At 36.7% G+C, this 13517-nt stretch overlaps 1 protein-coding gene across 3 annotated transcripts; it reads left to right on the forward strand.

Moving 5' to 3' along the window:
* Positions 1–3836: 3836 nt before the first annotated feature.
* On the forward strand, positions 3837–12961 carry LOC147293029 (receptor-like protein EIX2). 3 transcript variants are annotated; one of them, XM_086231498.1, is made up of 4 exons: positions 3837–4242; positions 9202–9415; positions 9776–12208; positions 12480–12961. In XM_086231498.1, the coding sequence occupies exons 1-3, from the start codon at positions 3996–3998 to the stop codon at positions 12195–12197; spliced, it is 2883 nt and encodes a 960-aa protein (XP_086087624.1). In that variant the 5' UTR covers positions 3837–3995; the 3' UTR covers positions 12198–12208; positions 12480–12961. The 3 variants fall into 3 exon arrangements, with proteins under 3 accessions (XP_086087624.1, XP_086087622.1, XP_086087623.1); XM_086231496.1 differs by having other exon boundaries at positions 9202–12208; XM_086231497.1 differs by having other exon boundaries at positions 9202–12208; positions 12492–12961.
* Positions 12962–13517: the final 556 nt, after the last annotated feature.

Here is a 13517-nt window from a genome sequence, read left to right on the forward strand (position 1 = left end):
AAATGTTAACTTTTTTTAGTTTTAAACTTTTTAATGATTTTTTTCTTTAAAGTCCAAAATAAAAAATCCAATGATTGGCCGGTCCACCTATGAAAACATGGTGATTGGCCAGTCCACTTTAATGAGCCGAGCACTCGGTAAGCCATCGAGGGCTCAGAAAGGATCCACCAAGGGATCGGCAGGCCACTGAGGGCTTAGTGAGGTTTTTTTTTTAAAAACTGGATAAAAATGTCACTGTGCGCTGGAAATTACCTCTATTAGACATTGACAAAAAATGTCACTATGCGACAGTAGCTATTTAAATTACAAAAACACTTTATATATTGCTATTGTACGATAGTAGCAATCATTATTACTGTGGGACAGTAACTATTTAAATTGCAAAAATACTCTATTAATTGCTACTGTTTGACAGTAGCAATCATTGTTACTATGACAATTTGCTTAGTTTAAAATAAAAAACAAAATTCATGGAAAAAAAAAAATGTAACGTGGACTTATTTGTACAAAATGTAGACTTTATTTGTACAAAGTGGACCTATTTATCATTCAATTTTTTAGGTGGGTTTTATTGTACAAAGGGCTATAAAAATAGACTTTTTAGTAATTAACTTTTTTTTTTCCTCCAAAAAAAATTTGATTTTTGATTTTTGATATTTTTAAGTTTGATTTGTTTTTAAAATATGAAATTACCAAATTATCCTTATTTGGATGGAAAAGGTAACGGAGTTGACGGATTATCTCACACTAACACAAATCCTAAATATGTGTCATACATAAACACAAACTCAAACTGGTGTCCTAGACTAAAATTGACCCCAAAGTAGGTGTCCTGTATGAAAATTTTTCCACAAATCATCCCATTCTTTCCACAAGTACCACATATTATGCCGATAGTCCTTAATTCTATGCTTATACAATTCTCTATCGATCCTTGATGATGGTGTCATTTTGGATGATTCTCTGGTCCAGTGGTCACTCACACAACCATTCTTCCAATTCCAAATTTCCACAAATCATCCCATTCTTTCCACAAGTACCACATATTTGACTTTATATATATATGGTCACTCACACAACCATTCTTCCAATTCCAAATTTCCACAAATCATCCCATTCTTTCCACAAGTACTCCATATTTGACTTTATATATATGGTCACTCACATAGCCATTCTTCCAATTCCAAATTTCCACAAATCATCCCATTCTTTCCACAAGTACCACATATTTGATTTTATATATATGGTCACTTTTAATATATATAAATGCCAAAAGGAAAATAAGTTGCAATAATTGCGACCATGATGCATGCATTGCAAGTTGCAAAGCGTTTTCCCAATTAATCTTGAGTTTAATTAATTATTAATATGGAGGGAAGGTGCCTCAAAACTTTTTTAGTCAAGCAATTTGCATGATTCAATTACTCAAGTCAAGTCAATACTTTATTAAACTAGTAAATAATTGAAATGAACAATAGTTATCAAGTCAAGTCAAGTCAATACATGCATTATAAAGTATTTGGGGGGTAAGAAGACAAATTAATGACCAGCTCAAGTCAAGTACTAAGGTGATGTACGCCTTACAATCAGGGGTTTAAATTTCGAAAATTTCGCCGAAATTTTCGATTTGAGGAGGGGTCGAAATCGAAACGTATAATTTTTTATTTTTCGTGATAATTTCGACGAAATTATCGAAATTTCACTGAAATTTTCGGCGGGTGAGATCGAGAGGGCGACGGCAGGGGGGCCGGCATGGGGGAGATGAGGGAGAAAAAAAAAAGAAAAAAAAAAAAAAAGAGAAAAACAATAAAAGATTTTTTTTATTGGAGTTTGAGACTTTTGGGCAATTTGAACAAAAATATGATTTGGGGTTTCGTTTGGCCAATTTGGGGTCTCGTTTAGTTGTTTTTAAACTCTAAACTAATAAACTCTAATACATTTTTATATAAAAAATAATTAAAAATATCCTAATGGGTCTAAACCCTAATATCCTATATTATATCTTAAACAATATAGAGTATAGATTATAAAGTGTATAGGGTTTAGTGTATAGATTATAAAATATAAAAAATATATTAATTTCATTTAATCATTATACTAATTTTATTTAATAGTATTTGCCTACAGCGCACATTATATTTATCTTATATCACATGAAACTTACTATATAATTTGGTTTCTTCAATGTTTTTTTTATCAATGTAGTAGATAATATGTTAAATAAACATATGGTAAAGTTTCATTCAAAATTTTCGTATTTTGATAGTAATTTCCGTCATTTCCGTCTAATTTCTGTCGAAATTTAAAAATCTTCAAAATTTCCGTCGAAATTTTCATCGAAATTTCCTCGAAACCCGAAATTTTATTCCTTGCTTACAATTAATATATTTGGACCATTTGGTATATATGAGAATTAGGAATATCGTTTGTTAAGTATAATATCCAAATAAACATGTGGACATCTTGGAGACAGCATCATCCACACCTACTTCAGATATAAATGCCAAAAGGAAAATAAGTTGCAATAATTGCGACCATGATGCATGCACTGCAAGTTGCAAATCGTTTCCCTAATTAATCTTGAGTTTAATTAATTATTAATATGGAGGGAAGGTGCCTCAAAACTTGTTTATTCAAGCAATTTGCATGATTCAATTACTTAAGTCAAGTCAATACTTAATTACACTAGTAAATAATTGAAATGAACAATAGTCATCAAGTCAAGTCAATACATGCATTATAAAGTATTTGGGGGGTAAGAAGACAAATTAATGACCAGCTCAAGTCAAGTACTAAGGTGATGTACACCTTACAATTAATATATTTGGACCATTTGGTATATATGAGAATAAGGAATATCGTTTGTTAAGTAGAATATCCAAATAAATATGTGGACATCTTGGAGACAACATCATCCACACCTACTCCAGATGACATTCTTTATATGAATCTATTATGTCAATCATTTTTCATACGTAAAGAATTCTCATATATGATCTTGTTGAGACAAAATTTTTAATGTAGAATTAAAGACCAGGTGTAAATGGCCTGAGTGTGATGTAAGAATCCCTGTCGGAAGATTCAATTAGTATACGTAGTATATGTGAGAATGTGGAGTGTTGTTCCACATTGAAATATTATAACCTTCCATAGTAGTTTATAAGGATTTTGAGCTTCTCTTATTGCTAATTGGCTTTGGGATGGAAGCTTAGATTTTTTCATGATATCAAAGCAGGTTCACCTACGTGTGTTAGGGTTTCCATTAAAGGATACTCAAATAAACTTATTTAAGAAATCTCTGGTGGTCGGGGTCCATTACACATTGTATTTTGATGATTAGAACTGTCTATTTTTTTTTTTGTCTCCATTGTAGGATCGTCCTTACAAAAAATTAGGTTAATTGGAAACCATTTGACCGTTGATTAAATGGTCACTATTTCAAGTGTTTATCGAAAATATTTTATTCTTCTATTTTTTTTTATCAAAGTTTGATAGCTTAATGGTTTTCGATTTGTCTAATTTTTTGTAAAGATGATATTTAAATATAGATCTAAAAATAGATGGTTCGGATGACTGAAATAATATATGAAATGGGCCCCATGATGGATCCCTTAAATAAAATTATTTCAAAATTCTCTCAATGGAAAGAGGCATGTTCATATATATATATACTTTAATATATATGATGATGTGACATATAGTAATTATGCAAACACGTACATTTCTCATTTTTCTTTTTGGTGAAACATTTTTCTACGTGATTGTTACGAAATAGTTAGTAGGCAAGGCAGAGTCCTATAAATACTTAATGCATGCTTGAATTCTGAAAACTCATCACAACCATAGATATACTTAATTGCAGTGCTCTATGCAATAAGCTAGCTTACAATACATACCTTCATCGCTTCATTACTAGATTAATTTTGCTTCATTACTGTGATTAATTGTGCTTCTTCGTTCCATCGTCTTAATTAATCTTGATCTAATTGATTATTATGATGGAGGGAATTAGGTGTCTCAAACTTGTTGATGCAATATTAATTATGGTGCTTTGGTTACTTCTACATATCAACCCTTCCTTATCCACTGGATTCAACTCTGGAGTAGTTCGCCACCGAGATGCTAACATGACGATGATGAGGTGCATAGAGAGGGAAAGGCAAGCACTCCTTGCAATCAAACAAGGCTTCATCGGGGATGATTACAAGGGATCAATATTGTCTTCATGGGCCGGAACACAATGTTAGAATTAAGGCTCCTAACTAATGTCCTAATTCAGTTTTGGTATGAATTAGTTACTTAAATGTATAGAATAGTTTTAATTAAGCTGTTAGTGAATATAGCTGTCAATTGGACAGATGGCAGTGTCTTATAGGGCATTGCTTCTTTGGTGAGGTAGAGGTTATAGGCTCTCCTCCACATTTCTGTTGCAACAGCTAAAGGCCCACATTCATTGTACTGATGAATAGATATATATGAATATACTGCTCCAGAGCTTTTGGCGTGAGCTCCAGCAATTTACAAAATATTCCCTTCCTCTCTCTTTGATTTTCTTTGCTAATTTCTCAAATCTCAACATGGTATCAGAGCAGCCAGGTTCAATCTGAGCTGGGTGTTGCTTCTGTGTGAATCCTTGAGAGAAATTTAACGAAGAAACATTTTGTTTCTGCAATGGGCGAATCAGGTGGTGAGCTACGGGCTCCCATCTTTGATGGAACAGAGTATGAGTTCTGGAAGGTAAGGATGATTACAATTTTCAAGTCTCATGGGATCTGGAAAATTGTAGAGAAAGGGATTACTGTTCCAGAATCAAAGAAAAAGAAAACAAAGAAGGAAGGAGAACCAGTTGGCGTTGACGATGAAGAAGAGGTCGATGCCGTCATGGAAGGGCTGCTCATGAAAGACGCCAAAGCACTGGGCATCATCCAGGGAGCAGTCACAAAGGAAATCTTTCCTCGAATTGTGAATCAAACCACTGCGAAGGGAGCTTGGGATCTACTTCAGGAAGAATACCATGGAGATGAATAGGCAAGGTCAGTAAAATTACAGGGTCTACGTCGTGAATTTGAGTATATGAGAATGAGGGAAAATGAAACTCTACCTGCATATTTCTCCAGATTTTTTGATTTAACAAATCAAATGGAAAAATATGGTGAAAATTTAACAAATGAGAGAATGGTTCAGAAAGTTTTAATTAGCCTGACCAAAGTGTATGACCCGATGTGTGTCATAATTGAAAGAACTGTGGATTTGCGTACTGTATCAGTGCATGAGGTTGCTAGTTCTCTAAAGAGTTATGAACTGAGGTTAATAAGACATGAGGAGGAGGCTATGGACTCTGAAAGGGCACTTGCTAGCATGAGTTTTTCTCCCAAAACTCAGTCTACACAAAATAGAGTGTTCACTCCTGATGGTGTAAAGAAGGGGCAGAAGAACTGGAAGGGAAAATCTAGAAAATGGGAATCGAAACCTCAGAATACAATGAAGCAAGGAAATGGTGCTGACACAGGGAAACAAAGATGCAAAATCTGTGATAAATCTCATCTTGGTGAATGCTGGTTTAAAGGAAAAGTTAAGTGTTATAATTGTGATAAGTTTGGTCATGTTATGAAGGATTGTCATCAGCCAAACAAGAAGGGTCCAGTGGCTAATTATGCCAATCAAACACAGGAGACAGCTACAATGTTTTATGCTTGTCATGTTGCTTCTGTGCAGAGGAGTAATGATGTGTGGTATTTGGACAGTGGTTGTAGCAACCACATGACCAGCTGTGAAGACTTGCTTATCAACATCGATAGGACTGTGAGGTACAAAATTAAAATGGGGACAGGAGAACTTGTGCAATCAGCTGGAAAGGGTACTCTTGTAGTGAAGACCAAAAGGGGCACAAGATATATACCAGAAGTGATGGTGGTGCCAGGGCTAGATGAGAACCTTCTGAGTGTAGGACAGATGGTGGAGCATGGATATTGGATTGTATTTGGTGATTTTACAGCATGTATATATGAAGACAAAACACTCCAAGAACCTATTGCCACCATTCAAATGAAAGGGAATCGATGTTTTCCTTTTACATTTGAGAATGTGAATCCAATTATGGCTAACAAGGCTACTTGTGCTGACTCATCTTGGAAGTGGCATAGACGGTTTGGCCATTTGAACTTTGATAGCTTAAGGCTACTTCAAGAGAAGGAAATGGTGTATGGTCTACCAAGTCTCATGGAGTGTGCTCATGTGTGTGAAGGGTGTGCCACTGGAAAATCACACAGGGAAGTTTTTGATAGAACCAAGGTGAGAAGGGCTGAAAATCCACTAGATTTAGTACACACAGATGTATGTGGTCCCATGGTTGAAACCTTTGGAGGTAATAGGTATTTCCTTACATTTATTGATGACAAGACAAGGATGTGTTGGGTTTATTTCCTTAGACTCAAGTCTGATGTGTTCTCTATATTCAAGAAATTCAAAGCCATGGTGGAACTGCAAAGTGGCTACAAATTGAAGAAACTAAGGAGTGACAGGGGTGGAGAGTATACATCACATGAATTTGAGAGGTTTTGTGAAACTTTTGGAATTGAAAAGCAGTTAACAGTGGCCTATTCTCCTCAGCAAAATGGTGTTGCTGAGAGGAAGAACAGAACCATAATGGAAATGGCTAGAACTATGCTTTTGGAGAAGAAGATGCCTCAAAGGTTTTGGGGTGAAGCTGTTAACACAGCTGTGTATCTCCTTAACAGATGCCCTACACATGCCTTGGAAAATAAAACCCCATTCGAAGAGTTTAGTGGAAGGAAACCTGGAGTAAAGCACTTAAGGGTATTTGGCTCAATTTGCTACTTTCACATTCCAGCACAATTGAGACAGAAATTGGATGAAACTGGACAGCAAGGTGTATTTGTAGGATATGGAACAAGGGAGAAAGGCTATAGGGTCTTTGACTTGAGAAGCGACAAGGTGGTTGTTTCAAGAAGTGTTATATTTGATGAGGATGCAATGTGGAACTGGGAAACTAGGCAAACACTGTATGTGAATGCTCCTTGGAACAACAAACAAGATGAACCTACTACTGAAATAGAAGATGTGCCTGCAACTCCTTTTCTGTCTACTCCATGTTCCAGTCATAGGCTAAATGAAGACTTGACTGACTCAAACTCACAAAGTGTGATAGCTCCAAATGAAAATGGAAGACAAAGGACTGTTTCACCTGCAACTGAATCTGAAGGAGGCATAAAGTTGTCAGAAACCTATGACTTCACTCCCAGAAAATGGAAAGATCTCAATGATGTTTTTGCACAATGTATGGTGAGTGTCATCGAACCAGAAAACTTCAGAGAAGCTGCTGCCGATCAGGCTTGGCAAAAGGCAATGGAGGATGAGATTGCAATGATAGAGAAAAATCAAACTTGGGAGTTGGTTAGCAGACCGAGTGAGAAACCTATTGTGGGGGTCAAATGGATCTTCAAGACCAAGCTGAACCTTGATGGCACTATCCAGAAACACAAAGCAAGGCTGGTAGCTAAAGGCTACACTCAAAAACCAAGGGTAGACTTCAATGAGACCTTTGCCCCTGTGGCAAGGCTTGACACAATTCGAACCTTGATTGCTTTGGCTGCTCAAAGGGGCTGGAAACTCTATCAACTTGATGTTAAGTCTGCGTTTCTAAATGGAATTCTAGAAGAAGAAGTCTATGTTGACCAGCCAGAAGGTTTTATTGTGAAAGGTGAAGAGAGTAAAGTGTACAGGTTGAGAAAAGCTCTTTATGGGCTGAAGCAAGCCCCAAGGGCCTGGTATGGAAACATTGACTCCTACTTGAGTCAGTGTGGTTTTGAGAAGAGCGTAAGTGAGGCTACCCTGTATGTGAAAAACAAAGGGGACCAAGGAACTCTGATAGTGTCAATCTATGTTGATGACATTATCTATACAGGAAGCTGTGAGAAGATGATAGAAGAATTTAAGAAGGAAATGATGATGAAATATGAGATGACTGATCTAGGCTTGCTGCATCATTTTCTTGGCATGGGAGTAATTCAGCAAGAAGGGGGTATCTTTGTGCACCAAAAGAAATATGCATTGTACTTATTAGAGAAGTTTGGGCTGAAGAACTGCAATCCAGTAACTACTCCCTTAGCTGCAACTGATAAACTGAAAAAGGAGGATGAAAGTGCACCTGCAAATGAAGAATTGTATAGGAAAATGGTGGGCAGCCTACTGTATCTAACAGCTACTAGACCAGACATAATGTATGCTGCTAGTTTGTTGGCTAGATTTATGCATTGTCCTACCTCTAAGCACTATGGTACTGCCAGGAGAGTTCTCAGATACATACAGGGAACAATAGACTATGGAATCAGATATGAGAAGGGTAGTTCTGCAGTTTTGATTGGTTATTGTGATAGTGACTGGGGAGGGGATGAAGATGACATGAAATCCACCTCAGGCTATGCTTTCTCTTTTGGCAGTGGGGTTTTCTCTTGGGCATCAGTGAAACAACAGAGTGTGGCTCTCTCAACAGCTGAGGCTGAGTACATGAGTGCCTCAGAAGCCACCACTCAAGCTGTTTGGTTGAGATTTGTTCTACAGGACTTTGGGGAAGAACAACTGGAACCTACTGTTTTGTTATGTGACAACACCTCTGCAATAGCAATGGCAAAAAATCCTGTCTTCCACCAAAGGTCCAAGCATATCAAAAGGAAATTTCACTTCATTCGTGATGCAATTCAAGAGGGGACAATTGAGCTGTTGTACTGCAAGAGTGAAGAACAACTTGCTGACATCTTCACAAAAGCATTGGCTAAGGATCGTTTCTGCTACTTGAGGGACAAGCTGGGAGTTATATCAGTTAGGGCCTTAGAAGGGGGTGTTAGAATTAAGGCTCCTAACTAATGTCCTAATTCAGTTTTGGTATGAATTAGTTACTTAAATGTATAGAATAGTTTTAATTAAGCTGTTAGTGAATATAGCTGTCAATTGGACAGATGGCAGTGTCTTATAGGGCATTGCTTCTTTGGTGAGGTAGAGGTTATAGGCTCTCCTCCACATTTCTGTTGCAACAGCTAAAGGCCCACATTCATTGTACTGATGAATAGATATATATGAATATACTGCTCCAGAGCTTTTGGCGTGAGCTCCAGCAATTTACAAAATATTCCCTTCCTCTCTCTTTGATTTTCTTTGCTAATTTCTCAAATCTCAACACACAAGCACAAAACAATGATTGTTGCAAATGGGAGGGAGTCATCTGTAGCAACCAAACTGGCCATGTTGTTCAACTTCATCTGAGAAACCAAAGTTTGCAAGGTAAGAATATTAGTCCTAAACTCATTGAGTTGCAGCATTTGAATTATTTGGACCTCAGTTTCAATGACTTCAATGGGACTCAAATTCCAAACTTCATTGGTTCTCTCACCAATTTAAGGTACCTCGATCTCTCTTATAGTAATTTTGGTGGTCAAATTCCAGACTTCATTGGTTCTCTCACCAATTTAAGGCACCTCGATCTCTCTGTAAGTAATTTTGGTGGTCAAATTCCAGACTTCATTGGTTCTCTCACCAATTTAAGGTACCTCGATCTCTCTGGAAGCAATTTTGGTGGTCAAATTCCAGACTTCATTGGTTCTCTCACCAATTTAAGGTACCTCGATCTCTCTGGAAGCAATTTTGGTGGTCAAATTCCAGACTTCATTGGTTCTCTCACCAATTTAAGGTACCTCGGTCTCTCTGGAAGCAATTTTGGTGGTCAAATTCCAGACTTCATTGGTTCTCTCACCAATTTAAGGTACCTCGGTCTCTCTGAAAGTAATTTTGGTGGTCAAATTCCTTATCAACTTGGAAACCTTACCCACTTAAAATATCTCGATCTCAGAGATAATTACCATGCCTATACAGAAAGCCTCAATTGGCTTCCCCATCTTTCTTCTTTAAAATACTTGTACCTAAGTGGTGTCACGCTCAGTAATGTTTCTGACTGGCTGAGCACAGTAAACAAGCTCCCTAATCTAAGAGAGTTGTCATTAAAAGGATGTGATCTTCCTCCGCCAATCCTTTCCACTCTTTCTGACATAAATTCGTCTTCTAAATCTCTTACTCATGTTAATCTCGGTGCAAATTACTTTAATGCCAGTTCTTCAATATTATTCAAATGGTTGTGCAACTACAACACCAGCCTTGTTTTTCTTGACCTCTCGTCCACCTCTTTAAGTGGTCAAATTCCAGAAGTTTTTGAAAACATGACCTTTCTTGAACATCTTTATCTCTTCAACAACAAACTTGAAGGAGGAATCCCACATTCCTTTTCCAAGTTGTGTAGTTTGCAATCATTGTGGCTGTCAACCAACAGTCTCGGTGGACAATTTTCCGACTATATTCAAATATTGTCTACAAACTCATTAGAAACATTGAATCTCGGTGAGAATAATATTTCCGGGTCATTTCCTAATCTCACAAACCTGTTGTCATTGAGAGAATTGTATCTCGGGGGAAATCGTTTAAGTGGAACCATACCTGAAAGTATTGGACAACTATCCAAGCTGGCGTTAATCGATCTTAGCTCAAATTCTTTGGAAGGGGTGATTATGGAAACACATTTCTCAAAACTCTCCGAATTATGGCATTTGGATTTATCCTTTAACTCACTAGTTTTTAACATCAATTCTGATTGGGTTCCTCCCTTTCAATTGGGGTACGTATCATTGCGGTCTTGCAAAGTAGGTCCCGATTTCCCTGAATGGCTTCAAAATCAAAATAATATTCAGGTACTTGATATTTCTGACGCTGAAATTTCTGATACTTTTCCAAGCTGGTTTTGGAATCTTTCTCGCAATCCAAGGATTGTAAACATGAATCTGTCTCACAACCAAATTAGAGGAACATTTGAAAATTTGACATTGGAGATTGGAGAGGATCTTACAGTAGATTTGAATTCAAACCAATTGGAAGGTCCAATTCCCTCATTTCTATCACAAGCGTCATATCTGGATCTCTCAAGTAATAAGATCTCAGGGCCAATTTCTTTCTTGTGTGAAAGTGCAGCTGTGAATTTAGGCTTTCTTAGTCTCTCAAGGAATCATATATCTGGAGAACTTCCAAATTGCTGGTCGCATTTGGAATCTCTAGTCTTTCTTGATTTGAGTAACAATATGCTTTCTGGGAAAATTCCTACCACAATAGGCTCCCTATATCAAATGGAAACATTGAAGTTAAGAAGCAATGGACTTGTGAGAGAATTGCCTTCATCCCTGAAGAATTGCACACGCTTAAAACTTATTGATATTGGAGACAATCAATTGTCAGGATCAATACCTGAATGGTTAGGAGTTAGCCTTCCAAATTTGGTTATCCTTATGCTTCAATCTAATCACTTCAGTGGAAGCTTGCCTTCACAATTATGCCATCTATCACACGTTCAAATTTTAGATTTCTCTACGAACAACATCTCTGGAAGTATACCCAAATGCCTCAATAATTTAATTTCTTTGGGTCAAAAATTGAATTCAACTCCAACCATCGAACATGAGTATTTCATACCTTTGTCAGAAAATGCTGAACATTGGTTTTCTTATGAGGATGATGCAACCTTCATGTGGAAAGGTGGAATGCAAACATACAAAAATACTTTGGGCCTTGTGAAGAGAATTGATCTCTCTAGCAATAGATTGACTGGGGAGATTCCAAGTGAAATCACTGAACTTGTTGGGTTGGTTTCTTTAAACCTGTCGAGAAACCAGTTAAGAGGTCAAATACCTTCAGAGATTGGACGGTTGCAGGAATTAGATTCTCTTGATTTGTCAAGAAACAAGATACAAGGCAGAATTCCAACAAGCCTTTCTCGGATAGATCGTCTTGGTTTCTTGGACTTGTCATATAACAACTTGTTTGGTGAAATTCCAAAAGGAACTCAGCTCCAAGGCTTTGATCCCTCTGTTTATGCTGGAAATCAACTGTGTGGACTTCCACTTCAAAACATGTGCACTGATCAAAGTACTGTGTTTGGCAATCAAGAAGATAAGGATGAGCTTATATCTCGCGGATTTTACATCAGTATTGGAGTTGGGTTTGTTTTTGGATTTTGGGGAGCTTGTGGAAGTTTGATATTCATCAGTTCATGGAGATACACCTACTTCAGCTTCTTCAGTGTTTTAAATGACTGGCTTTATGTGAGAGTAGCTTTGATCTGGCGGAAATTAAGGGATGCTAAATAGATAAGCTAGTGGTAATCTCTCTCTCTCTCTCTCTCTCTCTCTCTCTCTCTTTCTCTCGTATAAACATGCACAAAGTAGTATTAAAAGAAGCATGCTCAAAGACAGAAAATGCATCTTCGAATTAAAAGAAGCGTGCATGCTTTTTTTATTAGTAAAAGAAACTCATGAAGTAGTGTTATTGTTAGCATCAGCATCGTGACTAATATGGTTTTTACTTTTTACAGTTAATTGTTTTTTCCGAAACTTATGGGTGCTTGTTTACTTGTATGTTTTTATGTTTAGCTCCATCTTCAGCTGAAGAGAGAGCAGTGAGCAGCAGAGTTGCCATGGACAATTATCTTGAGGGTCTTAGAGTATTGGAGCACTGGACTGCATAATAAAGAGATTATTGAAGTACGACTAGTTAGGAATTTGATTTGTACTGTTACAATGGTAAGAACCATTGATTGGGAGTTTTTAGTACTCTGGACAAGTATCTGTAGAAGTTTTTGAGTATTTTTGGAGTGCTTAACTTTTCTTTTTATCTTGTTTTTGCCTTTTTTCTTTGATTAATTTCTACACTTTATTTCCTTTCTTTTCTTTTTTGATGTTCTACTATACTCAATGAAATTGCAGAATTCTTCTCTTCATACAAGGATTTTCTTTCAGTTCTGATCTACTAATTAAATTGAAATTCATATTTCGGGTTTTTGTGTATAATGAAAGTTGGTGTTAACTTAGTTTAGAAGCAATACTTTAAAACCAATGTAATGAAAGTTGAATATTTGCTGATCAGCTGCATATTTTGAGTGACAATGGATTTGGAGAAAACTTCACTTGAAGATTTTCTGGTGGTATTTTGGAGAAAGCTTCAATGAAGTTTTGCTAGTTATTGGTTCTTGAATTTTTGTAAATGATCGATCATTCTATCATTGATTATTTCTGTTTTGTAAATGAATCATACAGTCTTGAAAGTCCTAGTTTGGAGTTGAATTGAATGTGAATGTTGCACATATAATGGAGGATAGGCTGTATTAATGACTTCAATCATTTCCCCTCATTGTTACTCTATTTATTTCATTCTCTTATGATTGTTTTTCTTACGGCACTGAGAAAAGGTTTGATAGTTGGCAGGACACTTTCCCCTGATTGAAAATGCAATTTTTGATCTAGGCCTCCTCAAATGTTTTTGCCCCATCAAAAGATTTTGTAGATACTGGATGGATGTGTGGTGTTACTATTAAGTGTATGTAGTGAATGCAAAAATTGCCAAGTGACATCAATCTTTTGGGATCTATTGTTCTGCTTCTGTTAAAACCTTCCAGGCCTTTGATGAAAGGT

The sequence above is a fragment of the Dryas octopetala genome, chromosome 2 (assembly GCF_963921425.1).
Source record: "Dryas octopetala chromosome 2, drDryOcto1.1, whole genome shotgun sequence".
NCBI classification, from domain to species: domain Eukaryota; kingdom Viridiplantae; phylum Streptophyta; class Magnoliopsida; order Rosales; family Rosaceae; genus Dryas; species Dryas octopetala.

Bases quoted from the DNA above. Each gene is read 5' to 3' on its own strand.
- LOC147293029 (XM_086231496.1), top strand. From the start codon at position 3,996: ATGATGGAGGGAATTAGGTGTCTCAAACTTGTTGATGCAATATTAATT. The intron at 4,243-9,201 runs GTTAGAATTAAG...TCAACACACAAG, and splicing joins TTCATGGGCCGGAACACAAT to CACAAAACAATGATTGTTGC.